The sequence below is a fragment of the Mixophyes fleayi genome, chromosome 2, assembly GCF_038048845.1.
Source record: "Mixophyes fleayi isolate aMixFle1 chromosome 2, aMixFle1.hap1, whole genome shotgun sequence".
Lineage (NCBI taxonomy): Eukaryota > Metazoa > Chordata > Amphibia > Anura > Limnodynastidae > Mixophyes > Mixophyes fleayi.
In genome coordinates this window covers 172719709-172744827 of record NC_134403.1, presented here as the reverse complement: position 1 = coordinate 172744827, position 25119 = coordinate 172719709, and the positions used below count along the sequence as shown (strand labels likewise).

Sequence of the window (25119 nt, the reverse complement as noted above, 5' to 3'; positions counted from 1 at the left end):
GAGGATGTTCCTAGGTGGGCAAGATCCTTACCCCTGCTTATTTGAGCTTTACATAAGCTACATATTGCCATACATTGGTTGTCTGGATTTGGATAAAAATAACTCCAGACCGAAGAGGTGCATTTTTTGGTCTTCTGACCAGGCATGACGATGGGCTTTTTCATCCCATGGACATCAGCTGTTTCCCCCCCTGGTGCCTCATTTACAATAACCACATCACCATCCTCATCATCAAGTTCCTCCACAGCGCCAGCTACATCATCAATAGCCTCCTCCCGAGCCACCTCTTCCCGTACAGTGATGGGAAGGTCAGGCTTGACAACCACCAACACGCTTGGACTCGCCTTGGGGATTTGTGATAATTTCTCTTTAGAAGGCAGAGTTGTTTGCTGTTTTGTTGCTGACAGCATAACTCTCTTCAATTTTTTGTAGGGGGGGGGAGGAGGAGGAGGGCTAAGATCCGTGGGTGAAGCTGAACCACTAGTCATGAACACGGGCCAGGGCCTAAGCCGTTCCTTGCCACTCCGTGTCGTAAATGGCATATTGGCAACTTTACGTTTCTCCTCAGATGATTTTAAGTTTCTCTTTTTGCTACTTTTTCTTAACTTGGGCTTTTTGGATTTTACATGCCCGGTACTACGAGATTGGGCATCGGGCTTGGAAGACGACGTTGATGGCATTTCATCGTCTATGTCATGACTAGTGGCAGCAGCTTCAGCATTAGGAGGAAGTGGGTCTTGATCTTTCCCTACTTTATCCTCCAAATTTTTGGTCTCCATTATATGTAGCACAAGATACTGCAGAATGTGTGAACTTGGTAATATTGCAGTACCAATGGACTTATAATGCTGGATTGGTTTTGCAAATTTGGTTATAATTATTATATATATTTTTTTTTTTTTAAATTTTTTATTTTTTTTTACTTTTTTTTTATTTTTTACAAACTTGGGAATAATGGGGAAATAACTATGCCCTTAGAAGCACAGAGCACAGGACACAGCACCACTGGACTGAACAGGACACGGCACAGGACCCAGCAGCACTACGGAACTCAGCAGGACAGAGCACAGGACACAGCACCACTGGACTGATACTGCAGAATGTGTAAACTTTGTAATATTGCAGTACCACTGGACTTTTACTGCTGAATGTGTGAACTTGGTAATATTGCAGTACCAATGGACTTATAATGCTGGATTGGTTTTGCAAATTTGGTTATAATTATTATATATATTTTTTTTTTTTTTAATTTTTTATTTTTTTTTACTTTTTTTTTATTTTTTACAAACTTGGGAATAATGGGGAAATAACTATGCCCTTAGAAGCACAGAGCACAGGACACAGCACCACTGGACTGAACAGGACACGGCACAGGACCCAGCAGCACTACGGAACTCAGCAGGACAGAGCACAGGACACAGCACCACTGGACTGATACTGCAGAATGTGTAAACTTTGTAATATTGCAGTACCACTGGACTTTTACTGCTGAATGTGTGAACTTGGTAATATTGCAGTACCAATGGACTTATAATGCTGGATTGGTTTTGCAAATTTGGTTATAATTATTATATATTTTTTTTTTTTTTTAATTTTTTTATTTTTTTTTACTTTTTTTTTATTTTTTACAAACTTGGGAATAATGGGGAAATAACTATGCCCTTAGAAGCACAGAGCACAGGACACAGCACCACTGGACTGAACAGGACACGGCACAGGACCCAGCAGCACTACGGAACTCAGCAGGACAGAGCACAGGACACAGCACCACTGGACTGATACTGCAGAATGTGTAAACTTTGTAATATTGCAGTACCACTGGACTTTTACTGCTGAATGTGTGAACTTGGTAATATTGCAGTACCAATGGGCTTATACTGCAGGATTGGTTGTGAAAATTTTGTGGTAATTAAAAAATATTAAAGTAGTTTTTGGTATTTTATAAAAAAAACTTTTTTTTATTTTTTTAAACACAGGGGAATATTGGGGAAATAACTATGCCCTTAGAAGCACAGAGCACAGGACACAGCACCACTGGACTGAACAGGACACAGCACAGGACCCAGCAGCACCACTGACCTCAGAAGGACAGAGCACAGCACACAGCACCACTGGACTGATACTGCAGAACACAGCACAGCACAGCACAGCACAGCACTAAACAGCACAGCACTAAACAGCACAGAACTAAACAGCACAGAACTAAACAGCACAGAGGACCACCTAACACACCCTCCCTCTACCCTGATCAATGCCCGAGTGAAGATGGCGGCGACTAGCGGGGAATTTATAGGATCCGAGTATCGCGAGATCCGACAACGGGATTATGAGTCAGAGCCTCAGTTTCACTTTTGAATTTGGCGCCAATACCCGGATCTGTCTCGGATCCGACTCGGATCCGCAACGTTCGGGTGGGCTCGGATTTCAGAAATCCGAGCGCGCTCATCCCTAGTATTGATGTCACAGGACATAAGCATACTATTCTAGTTATAAGCTATTAGTTAATGAGATGTGAACCACTCTTCACTGAAATTAAGTACTGAAAATAATGCAATGAAAAATTAATAAATAAGAGCAGAAATTAAGGTGTGTTTGCTGCTTATTGAAATCAAAGTTTGCATATTAAAATACATTTGGCGCATTAAAATGTGTGCAGGACTTTTTAAGGTACATTGGACCAGAGCTAGAGTACCTTTTTGTTATCTCGTACTTGCTTGAATGTTCCCAGATCTTAAGAAGGCAGTGATAGAACAACCTAAAGCCAATCACATCATTGATATGCTCATAGCAGCACAGAATATTTCAGGAGATTAGTGTGCTGATCTTGTGGGTGGCAGTGCCCTGTCCAATCTTGGTATTACATAAGTAATTGTAGGTCTGCCTATGATAAGAGGCAGTGTCATGCTGTGAGGAGAGGAAGAGAGATAATGGAAGGAGCGGGGTTCCCCAACTTTATAGAATAGATATCTAAGTACTCAAACTGATGGCAGAAAATTTGTTATCCAAAACACTTCTATATAAAAGTTTATACACCTTACTTGTTTGTATATTTATATGAAACAGGAGGAGTTGAAAACATATTGTTGTGAGCTGTTGCTATTTGGATGTTTAGCCATTGATTATTTAAAGAAAATGTTATAGATGAATAATTTTGAATTAACTACTGAAATGTATTCATTTAATAATTAGATAGAGAACTTGTTTATTCGAGGCACCTAGGCGAGGCTTGTGCCCACGCCCCCTCATCATGCCATCAGAGGAGGAGTGGCCATGAGACGGAATTCTGGTCTGTCATCTAACTCTCTCACCGCTCAGCACTGAAATTCTGCTCATCCCCATGCGAGATGTACTCAGCTCCCTCTTCACACCGCTCTGCTTTATAGGGGACATACTTCACCTCCCAAATGTCCCTTTATTCAATCTTTAACTCCCTCCCCTTCCATTGTAATTCATGTTCCCCTCTTTCAGCCCTCTGCCTATTTATACTACTCTCTCTCACTACCCACTCTGCAATTCCTACACCTTTTCACTCTTTTCCTCTTCTGACGATTCTAATCTTGTAGACTAGGCGTGCAGAGGATGGGGATGATAGGCTCTGAAATTATGTCATCCAAAGCATCACACTGTTGCTCCTCAGTATAAGTGCCTGGAGTCTAGTGCTGTGCTGTGACACAACCACTGAGCACCCTGCTCCCAACTTAACAACACTGAAGAGCAAGCAGCAGTGTGATGTGTATAATCACATGACCACAGAACCTGACATCTGCCTCCTCTGCATACCTGTTCTACAAAGCAAGAAATGGCAGGGGAGAGAAGATGGGTGGATAACATTTTTACACAATTAATTACTTAAATACACCCACCACTTCCGCACTGTCAGAAAATGAAGACATAGGGAGTGTTTAATTTAAAAATCAGGCAGCAGCTGCTCAGTTACTTGGGTACCCCCTAAACCTTAGTTCACCTTAGGTAGCACAAACACTGCCAATAATTGACTCCTATGCAGAAATGAATGTCTGTGTATACAGGTTTTTAAGAAAATGCATGATTGATCAATAGTGCATTGTGCACAACTTTTAGTTGAGACACAAAGTAGGGTCCTTCCCCAGCTTAGGAATGGTAACTAGCTGAGACTCCAACATCTCAGTTGAGAATGACCCCTGAGATGAAACATCATTAAACAATTGCTCAAGTATCGGAAGGAGCTCTTCCTGGAATGTCACATAAAAACCATTTATATAACCATCCGGTCCTGGAGCTTTATCTGACGGAAGATTCTTAATAACCTCCTGAATCTCATCTCAGGACCAGGGAGCAGACAGGGCAACCCCCGTCACTGGGTCAATTGTCGGGATATGGAGACTGTGCAGAAACCCCTCTATGTCTGCAGGGATTGGCTGGTGAGTAGAGCTATCGTCCTTCAAATTGTATAATTTAGAGTAATACTGAGCGAACATGTTAGCAATGTCCCTTGGGTTAGACACTTTCATCCTTTATTATCTAGCAAATGTTTAATTCTATTCTGAGCCGGCTGGCCTCTAAGTTTCCTAGCCATAAGCTTCCCTGCTCGGTTCCCTGCCACATAGAACCTTTGTCGGAGTCTAGTTAATGCTAGTTGGGTCTTAGATAGTAACATTTTCTGGAGTTGAGCTCGAACTAGGGCTATTTCTTTTTTCAACTCTTTAGAGGGACATGTTTTATTCTGGGAATCTAATTTATGCAACTTAACCTCGAGTTCTTTTTGTAGATATCCATTGGCCCTTTTCAACCGGGCCCCCGTCTGGATCGCTGTCCCTCTCACAAATGCCTTCAACGCACACCAAAAGTTAAAAATGTTCGTATCTGATGGGGCGTTAGTTTGACAATACTGTTCTATCGCTTTTTTTATGTCCAGTCTAGCTTCCAAAAGAGATAAGAGATATGTCGGCATACGCCACGGCCTGGGGGGGGGGGGGGGGTGTAAACATTAGCGCTCTTCCATGACCAAAGTACTGGAGCATGGTCCGACCATGTTATTGGCAAAATTTGAATCACCTTGGTAGCCTGTAAAGTCCACTTATCAGTAATGACTAGATCAATACGTGAATATGAATTGTGAACAGAGGAGAAGTATGTATAGTCCCTGCCATTGGGATCTGCAGTTCTCCACACGTCATATAAGTCAAATTCCGCCAATAACCTGGTGAAGGCCAAGGAGGGGCCCGAAGTCTCCGTATCCGAGGAGGGAGTCAAAGATCGGGTGGACCTATCCAATTTTGGATCTGTGACTATATTAAAGTCTCCCATCACTATCAGAACTCTTTCTTTATACTTTTCTATTTCTTGAAAGACCCCCTTCAGAAAAGGAACCTGTCTAGAGTTTGGGGCATACACCGAAACTATAGTAACTAGTTTATTGTCTAATGTGCCAATCAAGATCAAATATGTACCTGCCTTGTCCACTATGGAAGATTTATGAATATACTCTACTCTATTACTAAATAGGATAGCCACCCCATTTCGTTTAAGAGGGCCATTAGCAGTGAAACATAGTGGGTAATGTCTGTCTCTCAGAACCGGTGGGGCTGCTGCCATTGTGCACAACTTTTAGCAGCAATTTATTCATTATGCTTCTTGAAAACTCATATATACTCCCGTCCATCACTACAGAGGAATCACTGATTCCTATGATGTTCAGAGTTATTACTGCATTCACACACGTAGGCCTAAACAGGGCCTACATTTGGCAGGAACTAAATGTGCACATTATACAACTCGCCGCATGCTGATCACAATTTACTCTGTCCCCCCACCACACCCCACTCGTCATTCTGCAAAAAAGAAAAAACATGCTGCCTCAGACTGCTTTATTACAGTAACACATCTGCACTCAAGCAAATCAGAAGAATTATTAATCAATTTCCACAAACAGATTGACTTAGGGGCAAAGAGTAAACACAAGCATAGAACAGTATAGTGATCTATAAAGCTCATGTACTTGTCCTAGGTATAAGGTATAATTTATGACACATGTGCTAAGCCCTTACAAACCAATTGCTTTTTGTTCAGCCTATTATGTAGTGTACCTTTTTTCAAGCCATTTTATATAAAGTACTCTTTCTGGGAAATGGCTGGATCACAGAAAATTACAGCCTGTTTTAACACAAATGCACAACAGCACTTGCTAATGTTAAAAATGAACATTCAGACCTGTTTTAAAAGACTTTTATAGATATCTGACTCTCCAAGGAACCTAGAGCAGATCAATGGACGCCAACCAAGATCATTAAGTATGACTTACCTTGCCCATTTTCTTTCCTCTCTGCCTTTGAGGTTCTTTCAGAAAGCAGCTGAATGTCTTTCTGGGGAATTTCATTTAATATCTTGGCAGCATACTCAATTCCTTCTGTCAGATCCTTAAGGCAGCCCTATAAATAAAGGGTAGAATATTTTATTGCTAGAGTCAGCAAAATGATTTTGCTCAATGAGCTCCTAACTCAAACTACTATATTATGATTACTATTATTATGATTACCTCATTGGCAGCTGGTGAATTCACACTGTGCAATGTTCTGCAAATGTCCTCAACGCCACATGAATACAATCTGTTCTTTGTTATTTCTTATAATATTAAGGACATGCAAATACAGACCGCAGTCTGTGAGCCCTACATCCAGCAGTCCACTCAACAGAGGATATTGGAATACTGATTTTTCTAACAAACATCAACCAAGCAGTTTGTAATCATTTGGTAGAGACACTAATCCTCTCAAATAAACCTCAAATGGTTCATTAAATGAAAGGGAAACAAAGTAAATTTCCTATAAAATAATAATAAATGAAAGTCTAAACTGTATAGTGCCATCAAGAGATATAGACAAATCACTTCTAGAGGCACCACAATTGGCTGGAATAATGTGGTATTTTTTTTTTTTTTAAGGAAAGCATTTACAACCATCTTTTATCTTGCAGCTGTAATCAGGTATGGAGCTATCTTGGTAACAAGGGGAGCAGCTGCAATGGGGAATAAGGAAGGGGGGAAGGGGCACCTCTCATGTGAAAGCCCCATGCAGTACTAGAGGGCTACAGACAATGTATCATCTAATAAGCTTTACTGAAGCACCGTTTATTGATCGGGCCATGGCTCCTCTTACAGTAACCAAAAAGAAACTTGTGATTTGTTAACAGTGTAGGTTGCTTGCTACTGGTTACTATAAGAGCAGCCATGAATTCATCAGATGAAGGAGCTTCAGTAACTAAAAAGCTTAAAAAAATTGCATTGTGTGTGTGTGTGTGTGTGTGTGTGTGTGTGTGTTAGGGAGTTTAGACTGTAAGCTCCAATGGGGCAGGGACTGATGTGAGTGAGTTCTCTGTACAGCGCTGCGGAATTAGTGGCGCTATATAAATAAATAATAATAATAATAACAACTGTCTATAAAACATCCTTGACTGCAGCATTACCTCTGTAAATCCTGTTGACCTATGTTGGGATTTTGTGGTCACTCTATAAATATGCATTTTATGTTTCATGTCCATGTTTTCCTCTGTCATATAAGGATCTGCTCTTTGAAATGCATAACACTTCTACCAATAGGAATTGTTTAGAGACAAAAGATTTGTCCCTAGAACTTGGTGCTCCTTTCTAAAGTCCTTCATATTTAATATAGACCAAGTGGACAATGCAATTTTTTCCTATTTTGCATTGTGGATACAGTTCTCACTATCTACTCATATTCACTGGGCTTCACCAGTTTGACAATGAGAATTTGAAATTCAGAAAATGACATAGTAAGGCTGACAGCTGAAAAAAAATGCAAATATGCGCACTTAGTAGCCGTCGTCATCAGCAGCAGCTAAATATATAGCAGCACTAATTCCGCAGCGCTGCACAGAGAACTCACTCATATCAGTCCCTGCCCCTTTGGAGCTTACAGTCTAAATTCCCTAACACACACATACAGACCGAGAGAAACTAGGGTCACTTTAATAGCTGTCAATTAACCCACTAAGGATATAAACAATAGCGCACAACCCCATAGAAAATGATCTCCTATAAGTCAGCAAGGATTGCATTACATGTGTGTTTATTGGTTGACATTAATTCCCAGCTGCAGGATGACAACTCTACCCTGTATGTAGGATCTCATTGCTTAATACTTTCCGCAGATTAACCTGTTATGTACAATTCAAGTTAAGCATATTTTTGACTTCTCATAGAAAAATGTGCACTAGATTTACTGTCCTTTAGTGAAAAGATTCTACAAATGTAATAAATATTGAAATGTTTCTACTTTAGAGCTTTTGCTGGTTACAGTTGCTTTCAGACTTATATTATGCAGCTCTCAGTTAATTAGTAACAAGATGCTTATACATGCATATTTAATATTCATCAGTATTACAAATGTTACATGGTTTTCCTATTTTTCTAATCTTTTTGCACTGATATATTTTGACAGATTCTCAAGATAACAAAAACGTTGTCTCAGAGAATTGGGCTGTTATGAATATTTATTTCAATGTCTCCTGCTAATATCTTGTTTCAGATAAATAGCATTGATGCACTCTGGGGGGTAATTTTATAGATGACACTGTCGAAGTCAGCAAATTGGATAAAGTCATTTCAATTAAAGTCTAGCAAACTTGGTTGTCTTTGTCTGAAAAGATGCATACGGTACGCATCGACGTACAAGGGCACGCTACGGCGTGAAAGGGCGTACGCATCCACTACACGTGGCAGCAACAGCAATTGGTCTTTTACCATACATTCGCACTAACACGCATACTTATAAAATAGTACACATTATTGGTAGTTGCAACACATAGTCAGTTATGTCGAAATATAGTAGTATTTATATGTTATGTCAGAGTTACATGCATATTAGTGAAATACACAGAACGGGTTAAAGGAATAACATCATGAGTGGTATCATAATGAACCTTGTTACATATCCTACTGTTTGGTTCACTCTGCGAGGGAATCGCAGAGTGCATACGCAAGTTATGAATGATAGAGAATTATGAACTACTTAAGACTAAGGAATTCTGGCGGGAAGAGCAGAGCATACCCCCTGCAGAGAGGACCCCCTCCTTTGGATTCCTTAGGATGAACCAGCCAATAATTGACGACCCCTTGGACATTCCTGAGACCCGGACCAATAGATGCAAGCTATACCATCTTCATTGTATTACTGTATTTGATTGTGTATATAAGCAGCAGCTTGTGATCCAGAGTGCAGACATCTTGTCCCCAGACTTCAGGATTGAATGACTGCACTGGATCCAGAGCGCCTGCGATAAGTAACGGCTGTATTTACTATTACTTCGCTTGAGCATATTTGTTTCCACTTATTGCGAATAAATCTTTGTGCGTTGGAAACACAAATCGAGGTTCAACAATCGTTATTGGTTAGCGACAATATGCACATAACAATTGGGGGCTCGTGAGCTTTGGAGGTTTCGTTGCCGATGATACGCAAGACCAACGGATTTCGGTTCCTCAACAAAGGGTGGAGACGCGTCATAAACGGGTAAGAACGCATGGTGTTCAAAACCTGAATGTTACTCTGTGTTGCGAAACCGAATGTCCGTTTTGCATTATCTAGGGCACGCTAACTAGAACCTAGGGACAAAAGAGAAAACTGTTTCTTTTTTCTGTCATTGTGCGTTTTAACTGTATTGCATTGTTTAGCGTATGTGTACTTCCTGCTGTGCGTACGCGAACTTCCGGTAAACTTGCCACGTGGTTAAACAATCGTTTTGATAGTTATTATACATGCATAGTATAATTATTTGTGAAAGCCTCTGAGACATTATTACTATTGTTGGGAACTTTTGATTTTCTGCGCAGAAAAGGTGTATAGTGTGTGATGTTGTAACGTAGATACACTGTTTTATTGTTGAGGTGCTCAGTTGCTGTCTGACGAGGCGGATTGCCCAACTGAAGGACGGTATACAGGGCAGGTATACCGAATGCGAAAACTGGGTTTTCGCAAAGCGCTACCAATAGATCGCAAGGTTTGCTAATAATTAGTATTGGTAGGCAGTGCGATCCGGTCGCACCGTTAGTGCGAATTGGTGAAGCAGCTAGGAGGAATTATACTGGAAAGGCAGGTTGATTGTATCGACTTTGCGCTCCCAGCGATAATAAACTCAGCAGATTTTGTGGTTTAGCCAGGGTATCGAGGAGCTGATAGCCCTTGGGGCCCACAGTGATATTTCTGTATTAGGGAAAAGCGAGTGAGCGCGGCTAAAGGAAATACGTTCACCGAGGATTATAGATCTCTAGCGGTGAGTATAGCAACAGAGTTGAAATTATTAGGTGGAAAGAACAGAGCATTGCGGTGTGTCTGTATTTCACATTTGGCCGGAAGGAACAGAGCATTGCGGTGTGTCTGTGTTCCGGGTAGAAGGTATATTGTTCAACATGGGTGCTAAGCATACGCTAGAGATGGTCAGTGTACTGCCTAAGGAAGGCCCTATTGGTTCAGCGAGGTTTCTCATGTGTAAGAAGTATGGTGCATATGCAACTGTGTATTGTGACACGTGGGTCGGGATGACCAAAGCTTGTGATAGGCCTTTCCCAACAATAGGGAGTTTTAATGCAGAGGTACTGAATACTGTAAAAGATAAAATATGGTTGATCAAGTCAACGAAAAAGAGAAATAGACATAATGATTGTTTAAAATTGTGGCAAATGGAAGGTAACACGTGGCAGAGCAGCGAATGCAAACCGGAAATAGGCGTGGCGAAAAGCGCGCGCAAGGCGGATGTAACCATTGAGAAGCGTGGCGAACTCAGCGCAAGCGCGCCCCCGCCACCTTATGTGGCGGGAGGGGTAAGTACAGCCGTTGTTAAAACTGAAAATAGAAAAATTACTAAGTTGTACCCTGTTTTAAATCAGTTTCAATCAAGTGTATCTGAAAACGAAGATGAACCCACTGTGATTTCGGCCATTGCCCATGCTGTTAATGTACTAGAGGCTCAGCGTAAGTATGAGAAAATGGCTGAGATAGGTGAGAGTAGCGTGATCACTAGGAGTGAAAGTGTTCTAAATCTAGGGCCTGTAAATCCTGTAGCGTCCCCTGAAGTTAGTGTATCAGAGGGTGTGTTCCCGGTCCGCACAATATCAGTTCCCAATGGGAAACCGGATAAGGATGGTGTAGTTCCTTTAAGAAATGTTACAATGCATTGTCCCTGGACTAGATCAGAATTACGTTCCATTATGACTGAATTCCCAGATCCTAGAAAAGAGTTAGCTAAATGTCAGAAATTTGTTAAAGACTTAGGGAATGCTCATGAACCAACCAGTAAGGATTGGCGGGTAGTGTTGAGGGCGTGTCTTCCTCCCAATACTAACATACAAAAATTTATTGGAGATTGTTTGTTGGAGGAAGATGACACCCTGACTGATGAGATTAACCAACGGAATATAGAACAAATTGTCAAACACTTAGCCATCTGTTTTCCAGTAGTAGTAAATTGGAGTAAGATTTTCACCATTAAACAAAAGGATAGTGAAACTGCCTCAGATTACTTTGCTAGAGCTATAACAGCGATTGCACGATTTACTGGGATATCCAACATAAGTGAGGACCCACATCACAGAGAGGTAGCTGTAGGGGTACTGATGGATGGCCTTAGGGAAAATTTAAAGACGAGAGTACAAACCACATTACCTAATTGGAGAGGCGTCACGGTAGACTTCCTTAGGGAGTCTGCTGTGGAGCATGACAAGAACCTTTTTAGAAAAAGGGAAGAGAAAAGTGATAGGTTAATGACGGTAAGTATACAGGCTCTAGAAGGGGTGCATACACGACCACCAGCATACAACCCATATAACAGGAAACCTAAAGTGATCAGGTGTTTCAACTGTAACGAGGAAGGACATTACAGGAGAGATTGTAATAAAGAAAGACTCAATACACATAGGGGTGGGTCACATAGATATCCTCCAAGAAAGGATTCACATAGACTAGAAGACTCACATCTACCCGCGCATATTACGGGAGCAAATGCTGCGCGGGAAATCACTAGTCAGCGCTAGGGGTCAGGTCATACCTGTAGTCTACAGCCAGTGAGGTTAACTGAGAGTCAGAGTGAAGAACCAACAATGATAGTTGACATAGCTGGCAGGAAACAAACTTTTCTTGTAGATACAGGGGCGGCCCGATCTGTGATAACCTCTCCTTTCAATCTACAGGTGACCAGCAAAACTATTCCAGCTATGGGGGTGACGGGAAAAGTGTTACATTATCCTCTAACTAAACCCGCCGAAGTTACTATCGGGCCTCTGCATACTAAGCATTCGTTTCTCTTGGCTGCAGCGGCTCCTAATAACTTGCTAGGGAGAGACTTGTTATGTAAAATGGGATGTGTCATATACTGTACTTCAGATGGTGTGTTCCTAGATATACCCGAGAAGGTTGCACATGAGGTACAGGACATATTGGACACCCCTCCAAGGTTAATGTTACACTCTCCTGTTATAGAACAAAGTCCATCTCAAGTAAAGGGGATGTTGCTGGAAATACCAGGTTCCCTATGGACCAGAGATGGACAGGACACTGGACTGATGGCAAACGTAGCCCCTGTCATGGTCAATCTAAAAAGTGGTAGGATAGCTCCAAAAATCCCACAGTATCCATTAAAACCGGAGGTGGAACTAGGGGTATATCCTGTTATTGAGAGGCTGTTACAACAAGGGATTTTAATTCGTACAGCCAGTACAGCAAATAGTCCCATTTTCCCTGTGAAGAAGAGTGGGGGGAGGGGCTATAGATTAGTCCAGGACTTAAGGGGAATTAACAAAGTTGTTGAGAGCCAATTCCCCGTAGTGCCGAATCCAGCTGTCATCCTCATGCAGATTCCACCGTCTGCCAGTCATTTTACTGTCATTGATCTATGTTCTGCTTTCTTTTCAGTCCCTCTTCACCCTGACTGCCAATACCTTTTTGCATTCTCCTACAGGGGAGTGCAATACACATGGACCAGACTACCCCAGGGGTTCATTGACAGCCCCAGTATTTTCTCCCAAGCCTTACATGACTGTTTGCAATCCTTTCAACCCCACAATGGGTCTGTTCTAATTCAATATGTGGACGATTTGTTGTTGTGCTCTGATTCTTTTATGTCATGTTTACATGATACTAAATTGTTGTTGCTTCATCTTTCACAAACAGGGCACAAGGTGGCAAAGGATAAATTACAGCCATGTCAGACTAAGGTCAAATACTTAGGACACTGCCTCACTAAGGGGCTAAGACACCTGACAACCGACAGAATTGAGGCCATACAACACATGACCCTGCCGCAGAGCCAGAAGCAGATTCGTACTTTCTTGGGGATGTGTGGATACTGTAGGTCCTGGATCCCAGGTTTTTCTATTCTGGCATTACCATTGCAGGAGCTAGTCTCTTCCTCAAAACCAGAACGTGTCGTACACACAGAAGAGTCAGAGCAAGCGTTCTTTAATCTTAAAGATAGTCTGACAAGAGCACCTGCATTGGGAATACCTGATTATGAAAAGCCTTTTGAGCTATATTGTACAGAAGCTGATGGCTGTGCAGCAGGTGTCCTCGCACAGAAACATGGTGACGCTAGCAGACCGGTAGCATACTACAGTGCACAATTAGACAATGTGGCAAGATCACTCCCAACATGTCTCAGAAGTGTAGCAGCAACGGCCCTTCTAGTAAGTAAGAGCGAGGATGTAGTATTAGGACATAATTCAACCATCTATACACCCCATGCTGTATCAGCTCTGTTAAATTCAGCCCAAACCAGACATGTTTCTTCAGCTAGATTCACAAAGTGGGAACTAGCCCTGATGGCACCTTCAAACATCACCATCAAATGATGTAGCACCCTAAATCCAGCTACATACCTTCCGTATGTGTCTCAAGAGACACAAAGGGTGGGAGGTGAGGAGACCCTGGTTGAAGATGAGTTAGGCAAGAATACTGACACGCATGACTGTATGGAACACCTGAATCAGACCTTTACTGCAAGGCCCGACATACGTGACACCCCCTTAGAAAATGTAGATTTTACGTTTTATACAGACGGAAGTTGCCATAGACAGACAGAGACAGGAGAGCTATGTACTGGTTACGCTGTTGTAGACGATCAGGATGTGGTAGAAGCTGAACCCCTTGGTCCACCTCACTCAGCCCAGGTGGCGGAACTAGTAGCACTAAAGAGAGCATGTGAACTGGCAGAGGGTAAATCAGCCAATATATATACTGACTCTAGGTACGCCTTCGGGGTAGTGCACGATTTTGGGGCCCTTTGGCGTCTTAGAAACTTTACGACAGCAGCAGGTACACCAGTGGCACACTCACAACACATAAAAGGACTTCTGACAGCGATACAGTTACCCAGAACAGTAGCCGTCATAAAGTGCAAAGCCCATACCTTTGAAGAAGACCCAGTGTCATTGGGCAACAACAGGGCAGACGAAGCTGCTAAATGGGCAGCAGGGCAACCTATGACTGTATCGACCGAGACTATGATGGTTTTTCAGACATTAGACACGCAGAAATTAATTGAAATGCAAGATTTGTGTTCCCTGCAGGAGAAGGCGGTCTGGAAGGCGAAGGGATGTGGTCAAGAGTCCTCAGGACTCTGGAGGGATGGACAAGGTAAGCCTGTAGCTCCCCGAACATACTATCCAAGCCTGGCTGAAGCAGCACACGGCCTGACTCACCTGGGTAAAGAAGGTATGTGCAGACTGGTGAGAGCATACTGGTGTGCTCCCGGATTTTCCTCTCAAGCTGGTAAGAAAGCAATGTCATGTCTTACTTGTTTGAGGAAAAATGTTGGGAAAACTATTCCAACTGAGCCATCCCACATCCCTCCTACAGACGGACCTTTTCAGGTAATACAAATCGACTATATCCAACTACCACCGTGCAGGAATCTAAAATATGTGTTAGTGTGTATTGATGTGTTTTCAGGTTGGGTAGAAGCATATCCGGCAGCCACTAATACTGCTGTGTTCACTGCAAAGAAAATTGTACAAGACTTTGTGTGTAGGTTCGGTATCCCTAGAATCATTGAAAGTGATAGGGGTACCCATTTTACTGGTGATGTCTTCCAAAATATGTGTAAACTCATGGGAATCAGTAGCAGACTTCACACCCCTTACCGACCACAAGCCAGTGGTAAGGTGGAGAGAGTAAACGGTACTATCAAGAACAAACTAGGTAAGATAATGGCTGAAACTGGGTTGGCATGGCCTGAGGCTTTGCCGTTGGTCCTCCACAGCATTCGAACCACTCCTAGACCTCCTCTTAATCTGTCCCCCTTTGAGATACTGTTCGGACGACAACCTCATTTGATCGTGAGTCCACAAGACGACTTAAAGTGTAATAATGAAGTGACTGTACAATATCTTATAAGAATGAGTAGACAGCTGAAACAACAACAACAAAAACTAAAAATGCTGTCACCTGGTATGCCAGAGACGAACTGTCATGATGTTGAACCTGGAGACTATGTTATGATCCACAATTTCTTACGTTCAGGTTGTTTAACAGACCGTTGGGAAGGCCCGTACCAAGTGCTGCTGACCAGTACTACATCACTGAAGGTTGCAGAGAGAGACACTTGGGTCCATTCTACCCACTGCAGGAGAGTCCATAATCCGGAGAAAGTGCAAGACAAGACTCAGACCGACGACATAGAGCTGTCACTTGTGAGCCTGTTCCGGGAGACCTAAAGCCTGCAGTTGAGACACCTGAACCAGAGACGTTGCCTCAGAACTATCTTTCCAGCGATGGAGTGGCGGTTTTTGTTTTTCTTTTGTTCCAGGATTTTCCTTGTTTTTACTTTTTCTAGGACATTCTATTTTTGTGAAGGAGGATGGAGGACGGAGGAGAGTTCTGGGAGTGATACGGATGAAATAGAGGCCGAAGAAAAGTTAATAGGATATCCTGAGCAGCCCATTATCAAACTTGGTCCAGGGGTTATGAAAAATTCTGCTAGCTCAGGAACTCGGAGGCAGTGTGAGGGGCTATTGTCTGAGGAGTATTGTATCTGCAAGTTCTGCAACTCCCTAGTTGACGAGAGATGCATCCAACGATGCCAGTCCCCCAGTACTCTGAATATAGGCGGGCATCCTTTGGAGGATTATCACTCCCTGGTGGGTAAGGTGCTAAACCAAACTGAGTGTTGGGTGTGCTCTCACGTGCCTCAAGGGCAGCATAACATAGGACTAGTGCCATTCCCGCTAAACATATCCGAAGTACTCGAATTAAGGGGTGGGAGGCCCATAGAAGGGAGGTACAATAACACTAGGTCCCCTAGTCTGACGCTTCGACGATACTCCATAGGCAGATCGTTGCTGTGCCTAAACATATCTCATGCAAAGCGCCTGGAGAATTGGGAGGCTGACCTATTAGATCAGACAATGGCTCGCCACACTCATTTTAGAGAGAGACTCACAAGGTCACTACTAGGCAGGAATGCTGATGGAAGTCACAAGTTAGGACGTATAACCAAACATAAGAAGGTATCTATTGGAAAAGTCTCTACAGATAAATGTGAAAATATCATTAATGCCGACACGTGTCTAGAGCAGATGGAGACACTAGGCATGGGTAGTTTTATCAAAACTCTGTGTGATATAATTCATGGGCATACTGTTCCTTATGTTCTCCCTGATGATGTGTATTTTGTTTGTGGGAGGAAAGCTTATTCCTGGGTGACTCCGAGTTCCAAGGGCTTGTGTTTCTTAGCTAAACTGGTTCCTGAAATCATGACTATTACTCATGAAGAAATGGTAGATATTCACAAGACTACATCACCACCATACATACACACACAGTATGAACACCGTGGCAAGAGAAATATGATTCCTGGTGAGGAACCCATAGCTACAAAATTGATTAGTGAAACTGCTGGTTTCCAAGTTATGGTTGCTCTAGATCTCACCAGGACCGCTCGGGGAACATTAAACTTTAAATATATCCAAGACCTAGCTAAATTAATAGATAATATCACCGAGATGTATGATGACACTTTCAGGTATACTGGAAGGGAGCTACAAGCGTACAAGAAGGAGTTGGTGCAACATAGACTGGTACTAAATTATCTCACCTCTATTACTGGTGGGTACTGTGTGACACTGGCCACCCAGTTCGGTGTCAAATGTTGCACGTACATTACTAATAATACGGAAGACCCTAAAGAGGTTATAGACCGGAAGATGGATGAAATTTTGCAGCTGAAATGGGAATTTCGAAAGAGCCATAATTCTTCGTTATATGAGGTCGGGGAAAAGGTGGCGGGTTGGTTCTCATGGTTGAACCCAGCAAAATGGTTCTCCGGTCTGGGGGAGTGGGTACAGGAAATGGTTGCTAGTGTAGGTAAGCTCCTTCTCCTTATACTGGGTGTCATCTTAGCAATTGGTTTAGTTGTCAAATGTGTTCCTACTGTGTTGAAGTGTGGAAAACGGTCTCATGGGAGTAACACTAAGAAAGAGACGGAAAGGGTGGTACCAGATACCGAGATCATGGTCTGTGAAGAAGTATTGTATAATCCTGAACTTGAAACGGTGATTGGGTGATAGTTTATTACACTATCAAAGGGTGGAACTGTCGAAGTCAGCAAATTGGATAAAGTCATTTCAATTAAAGTCTAGCAAACTTGGTTGTCTTTGTCTGAAAAGATGCATACGGTACGCATCGACGTACAAGGGCACGCTACGGCGTGAAAGGGCGTACGCATCCACTACACGTGGCAGCAACAGCAATTGGTCTTTTACCATACATTCGCACTAACACGCATACTTATAAAATAGTACACATTATTGGTAGTTGCAACACATAGTCAGTTATGTCGAAATATAGTAGTATTTATATGTTATGTCAGAGTTACATGCATATTAGTGAAATACACAGAACGGGTTACAGGAATAACATCATGAGTGGTATCATAATGAACCTTGTTACATATCCTACTGTTTGGTTCACTCTGCGAGGGAATCGCAGAGTGCATACGCAAGTTATGAATGATAGAGAATTATGAACTACTTAAGACTAAGGAATTCTGGCGGGAAGAGCAGAGCATACCCCCTGCAGAGAGGACCCCCTCCTTTGGATTCCTTAGGATGAACCAGCCAATAATTGACGACCCCTTGGACATTCCTGAGACCCGGACCAATAGATGCAAGCCATACCATCTTCATTGTATTACTGTATTTGATTGTGTATATAAGCAGCAGCTTGTGATCCAGAGTGCAGACATCTTGTCCCCAGACTTCAGGATTGAATGACTGCACTGGATCCAGAGCGCCTGCGATAAGTAACGGCTGTATTTACTATTACTTCGCTTGAGCATATTTGTTTCCACTTATTGCGAATAAATCTTTGTGCGTTGGAAACACAAATCGAGGTTCGACAATCGTTATTGGTTAGCGACAATACGCACATAACAACACGTACTGCTCTGGATGATAAGTGAATAAAACACACTATATACTGTAAACAAATTCTGCTTTTTTTAATTTTACCTAGAGATATATTTAGCTGGAAGTCACAACCCAAAAAGTCATAGAGGGGGAAGACATATTCCCCACAATTCTCGAATGTGATCACTACAATATTTCAGGTGTCTGTTCTCAAGGGGGAAACCTCCCTATTTTTATCCAAAAGAGTTAGTGGAAAATCTTTCTGGGGATTTGAAAAAAAATCTGCAAGTGAGAAGTGCTATGTTGACATCTATTCCTAGTAGGGTTTTGCAATTTACTCATGTACATATCATTAGCTGCGGTTAATCTCTCTCTTGTGTGGTGAAAAAGGGAAGTCTATATGGAGAAGCAGTTACTAAAGAAAAACTGGAAAAGTTGTGAGACTGGTAAGTCCTAAGACATACACATCTAAAGGTATGTGATTTTTTTAATGCTGCTGTCTCTGAGGTACTTTGTACCCCTGCACATTTATCTTATTTGTCACAAATATGGTTAATATGGGGCAGCATGGTGGTTAAGTGGTTAGCACTTCTGCCTTACAGCACTGGGGTCAAGAGTTCAATTCCTGACCATGGCCTGTATGTTCTGCACGTGTTTGCGTGGGTTTCCTCCGGGTGCTCCGGTTTCCTCCCACACTCCAAAAACATACTGGTAGGTTAATTGGCTGCTAACAAAATTGACCCTAGTCTGTGTCTGTCTCTGTGTGTGTGTGTGTGTGTGTGTGTGTGTGTTAGGGAATTTAGACTGTAAGCCCCAATGGGGCAGGGACTGATGTGAGTTCTCTGCACAGCGCTGCAGAATTAGTGGCACTATATAAATAAATGGTAATAATAATAATAATAATGATAATAAAATTAATGACAATAATGTAAATATGTCTTCAGTTGTGAAATAAATGACAAGCAGAGGAAGGGAGGGCATTTATCTGATTTTATCATTGATAGTGACAAATTCAAACATCATCATCATCATTTATTTATATAGCGCCACTAATTCCGCAGCGCTGTACAGAGAACTCATTCACATCAGTCCCTGCCCCTTTGGAGCTTACAGTCTAAATTCCCTAATATAGACACACACTCACACACACAGACAGAGAGGGGGACAGACAGACAAAGACTAGGGTCAATTTTGATAGCAGCCAATTAGTTTTAATAGCAGCCAATTAACCTACCAGTATGTTTTTTGGAGTGTGGGAGGAAACCGGAGCACCCGGAGGAAACCCACGCAAACACAGGGAGAACATGCAAACTCCACACAGATAAGGCCATGGTCAGGAATTTAACTCATGACCACAGCGCTGTGAAGCAGAAGTGCTAACCACTAGGCCACTGTGCTGCCAAATTCATACTAACATTTAGATAAGTATACATGTAGTTATATTAGTAAATAAGACAAGAGGTTACAAACTTGAATACCTGCAAAGTTGTATTTCTGTGTTCATCATTTCTGCTATATTCTCGGGAGAACTTAATCTGAGTGGAGAGGTAAGCCACATCACTCAGTGTATTCAGGACCCAGTGCTTGGACTCCTGGCTCTCGCCATGCCCAGATCCTATGAATGACTTTTCTTCTATTGAGGATGCACTAATTTCTGAAAATTACAAAGTAACTGTGAATCAAGTACAACCCCACACAACAGGACATATAGCTTGGAGGCACACAAGGCAGATTTTACAGGTAGCATACTTTATATTTGGTTATGTGTAAAAACAAGGTAATGGCTCTCACAGGACATGTGAAAACACCAGAAAAAAGCACTCTGAAACAGAGAGTTGAAAATCTACACAACTAGAGAATACAACTTAAAGCTTGGACATATAGTATTATTATTATTATTATTATTATTATTATTATGTGATATAAAGATAAAGCTTATTCACACACATCAGTCTCTTTCCCAGAGATTACAATTCAACTCCCCTACTGCAAGCCCATAAATTTATATAAACACACTAGGCCAATTTAGTCCAAAGCCAATCAACCGAATTAATATACCGTATTTGCCGGCGTATAAGACGACTGGGCGTATAAGACGACCCCCAACATTTCCACTCAAAATATAGAGTTTGTTATATACTCGCCGTATAAGACTACCCCCTCTTCCGCACACCTTCCACACACCAAATAAAACGTAAAAGAACATCAGATTTGATTTCAACATGTTAATTTGTATTCGAATGCTTATGACATGCAGGAAAACTGTCACAAGGCTGTATGTTATCAAACATTCAAACATGTACAGTAAACATAAAACAGTGCAAGTTTATTAAACGTAATTCACTAGTCAATGATAGAAGGAAGATAACAAATAGAGGGAGAGAGCAAGTGCACACTTACCCCTTGGCATAATCTTTAATGCTTTTTCATTTGATTTCCAGTCCCGAACCATCTTTTCTGTTACTCCATATTGTCTTGCAGCAGCACAATTATTATGTTCCCTGGCAAAGTTTACAACTTTAAGTTTAAAACTTGCATCATATTTCTTTGTTTTTGCTGGTGCCATGATAGGGTTGATAGGGGTTTGACTGCTGGACATTTTCTATGCTGTATTGTACTGTACAATGGTGCAGTTCTGTGGTTGGCTGTTGGCTGTATAAAAAGCCTGATTGGATTGGTCCCTGCTCCCTGTCTGCCCTCCCTGTCAGCAGAACGGGCCGGTCACGCCAAAAAGGCTGGCACCCCTGTATCGCTGCTGATGCTCGCCGCAGCCACGCCGATGACCCGCCGCGGCCGCACTGTATACCGCGCGATACTGGACCCGGTGTATAAGACGACCCCCCCACTTGGAGGCATGTTTTTCAGGGCAAAAAAGTAGTCTTATACGCCAGCAAATAGGGTATATATATATATGTTTGTTCACATGTGTTTATGATACACTCAGTGGGAGAAATAGAGCGTATCATGAACACGTGTGAACAAACACTAGGAGCTACATTAGTATTTTGCATTTAGAGGAATAATTTCTGGGAGACTATTTTCTCCTGTCATTTGCTGATGTATTTTTCGAGTTATTCCTAATAAGGTAAAAATGAGGACAAGTCCACACATTTTCAAAACACCTTTTTTGGGTTACATTGCACTATAAACTTTGTGCATGACTCAGATCTGGACATTTGATTTGCGGCTCCTCTAGGAGCAATTTCTCGTCTTACTATCAGGGTTTGTTTTTGTCCCCTACTGGATTAATACTAGATTAGTAAATGAGAGAATAAAACAAGATTCACTATGAATTTAGGAGGAAAATAATTAGAGATGAGCTGGCTCGGATATCTGAAATCCGAGCCCACCCGAACGTTGCCAATCCGAGCCGGATCCGAGACAGATCCGGGTATTCCCGCCAATTGCAAAACTGAAACCGAGGCTCTGAGTCATAATCCCGCTGTCGGATCTCGCGATACTCGGATCCTATAAATTCCCCGCTAGTCGCCGCCATCTTCACTCGGGCATTGATCAGGGTAGAGGGAGGGTGTCTTAGGTGGTCCTCTGTCCTGCTATATCTTGTGCTGTTCAGTTCTGTGCTGTGCTGGGGAAATAACAATGCCCTTAGAAGGACACAGCACAGCCCAGCACAGCCCAGCCCAGCACAGCACAGCACAGCACGAAAATTTTTAAAAAAGTTATAAAAAAAAGAAATTAAAAAAAAATATCCAAAAACAATCCTGCAGTATAAGTCCATTGGTACTGCAATATTACAAAGTTCACTGATTCTGCAGAATAGACTGGGAATTAGTGGAAATGATTGTTATTGAATGTTATTGATGTTAATAATAGCGTAGGAGTGAAAATAAACCCAAAAACAGCAGGTGTTTTGCGAAACAAATCCGAACCCAAAACCTCAAGCAAATCCGAATCCAAAACACAAAACACGAGACACTAAAAGTGGCCGGTGCACATCCCTAAAAATAATGAGTTATTTGTTACAGTACTTACACTTTATCTTAAAAAACCTGCAAATCAAGATACACACATTAGGCCGAGACTTTACCAGGTATGTTTGGGCTATAGAATTGGACCTACTCTAAATCAGTCCCTCTGTTTCAAAGTGATTATTTGAATAAAATCTTCTGGATAGGTTAAAGGTTTGAGAACATTTCATACCTAATCAATAAATAATAAACACCACAATATCTGCTATATGTAGTGGACAGTGGGCAATGTGTAGAGTCAAATAAAGTACATGCATACTGTAAGAATATTTTTCACAAAGTGTTGTTAGTAGGGAATCACATAATCCATAATTTGGTTCAGCATTTAGCTAAATTGAGTTTAACTAAACCTGAATCCTGGTATTGAAAAGCTATCATTGGTGATCTTACGGGTACCATCTGTTGTACAAAGCCATATAACTGCAAACACATCAGATTTTGTGATGTGTTATTAAAAGTCACAGTGGACACTGCTCTAAATTTACTACTGAAATTATTTGAAATAGTAAAAAATCTTCATTGTTTATTTGCAGCACCAGAATAAATACTGCTTACTTCTCTTGTCTGCTGCAGCTTCCTCTGTAGAAACAGTTTTGCTTATCACCACCCGCCGTGCCCCGGCACTATGTATCTCTTTTCTTCTTGTGGTAACGATGTTGGTGTCCACTGCTGCCGACACTTGATGTTGAAGGGAAGCGTTTATGCTGTTTACAAGCTGTGGCAGCCAAATCTCCACAGGGCCGCTGCATTCAAGAGGCTGCAACAGAAAGCAAGTTACCAGCCAGACACTGGTCAGGAGCTTTTATGAGCATCTCACTAAGTTGGTCATACAGGCATCTCCTTTGATCAGCAGAACTTTATATTATGTAAGTTAAGTGTTTACTAAAATATCAACACTATATAGACAAAGTAGTGCAAATGCTGTGTCTAAGGCTTTCTCCAGATTTTATCCAAAACAGAAATACAGCAATCATAGATTAGTTATTTGAAGTTTATTGCATTAAATGCACTGGAGTTGCATTTTTAGTTATGCAAATGTCAATAAACTGCTAAGATTACCTTTTGTTAAATAACTTTGCCTAATCATGTCTTGATTGTAATTGGTGAGATTTGGAATGGCTCTGTTTAATAATGAAACTAAATATTAGTTGTCACACTTAATTTGTTGTCTATATAATTGCCCAGTTTGCAGACTCAACCTTTAAAAAATAAGATCAGCATACTATTAACTGAAATATATCCATGCTCTATAGCATACACTACTTTGAACACCCTAAAATAGAAGAATTACTTAAACATCATGTATGTGTGTAATATGTAGTTATTAATGTACATGAGTCCTTCTTTCACCGAGAGGTAAAGTTTAATAAATAATTTTATAATACATTCTCTTTATGTGGTACTAACATAAAATAAATAGATGTGTAAACAGGATATTGTTTTTCCTAAAGGTACCTTTAGGAAAAACAGGTGGCAAAATATTATACTTGGAGGGTAAAAGGAAGCAGATATTTATTTATCCCTCACAAAACTTGTTTTAAACCATTTCAGTCATATAAGTAAGAAATGGCTGTCTACATTTATGCCTTTCTAATATACACTAGGGGGTAAATGTATCAATATGCGGGTTCTTTAACACCCGCGTGTTCAGCCTCTTCCACGATTAAATTTCAAGCGGCGCTGCATTGTAAAGGGAAGTTAACCCTTTACAATGCAGCGCCGCTTGAAATTTAATCACGGAAGAGGCTGAACACGCGGGTGTTGAAGAACCCGCATATTGATACATTTACCCCTAGATTGTGTCTAAAATAGTTTATATCATTCTAATGATAATATACATACATAGTAGGAATGTTTTACATATTTCTCTGAAGACATCAGTAGTGTATTTTAAATGAATAGAAATCTGTAGTCCTCCAATTGTGATAATGTTAAAAGTGGAAATTGGGGAATGTAATAAACAATGATATCTAAGCCTTATTATTAGATAGTGAAGGTGAAAAAATACACAGGTCCTTCTAGATCAACCTTTCATAAACTCTAATTGCATTCAGTGAAAAAATCTAAATGTTCATATAAATTTAATGAATAAAATAAGTTAATAGTCAAAAATAAATAAATAAATAAGTGTTCAATTAATAAATATCATGTAAATCTAATAGCTGTAAATAACAAATCACTTAAAATCTGCTTTTGGCGATTAGAAAAAGATGCACAGCTGTAACGCATCTGTGGAAAACATTAATATAAAAATAGTCAAACTAATAGGAATGAAATAAGTTAGTTGATATTTGCAAGAAATACAAATAGATATTGACCCCAAAAAGTCACATAGCTAAGTTAATAAGTATGTTTCAAATAAGGAAAAACTAAATTGGTAAATGTATACCTTATGATAACAAGACAATTTATTTTAAAAATTACTCCAATCTGTGTCATTGGTGTGAGCACCACTCCACGTACACTTTGTACTTGTATTTATTGTTTTCCAGGTGCACTGTCAGTCTGCCCATATACTATTCCAATCCATTCAGGTTTAAGGTCCACCCACACTACTATGTAACTTAGTGTGTTTGAGGAAGCTTATCAATGATGGCAAAAGACATCTTTTTAAGCAACTGACCATATACAGCTATCATACTTTGTCGATTTAATTTATATTTACTGAATAAAACCTTACTTTATTCATGGAATTTATAAAAAGATTTATATTTTTCCATTGATTAATTGCAAATATTTTGA

The 25119-nt window shown here is 41.1% G+C and overlaps 1 protein-coding gene across 1 annotated transcript in view; it reads right to left on the bottom strand.

Moving 5' to 3' along the window:
* Positions 1-25119, bottom strand: part of LOC142139871 (uncharacterized) — a 481886-nt gene that overhangs the window by 348748 nt on the left and 108019 nt on the right. Inside the window, exons 35-37 of the mRNA XM_075197730.1 lie at positions 22933-23134; positions 19867-20042; positions 6281-6407 (exon numbers count right to left, since the gene is read on the bottom strand). Coding sequence (XP_075053831.1) covers positions 6281-6407; positions 19867-20042; positions 22933-23134 — 505 coding nt within the window. The remainder of the gene's footprint in view (positions 1-6280; positions 6408-19866; positions 20043-22932; positions 23135-25119) is intronic.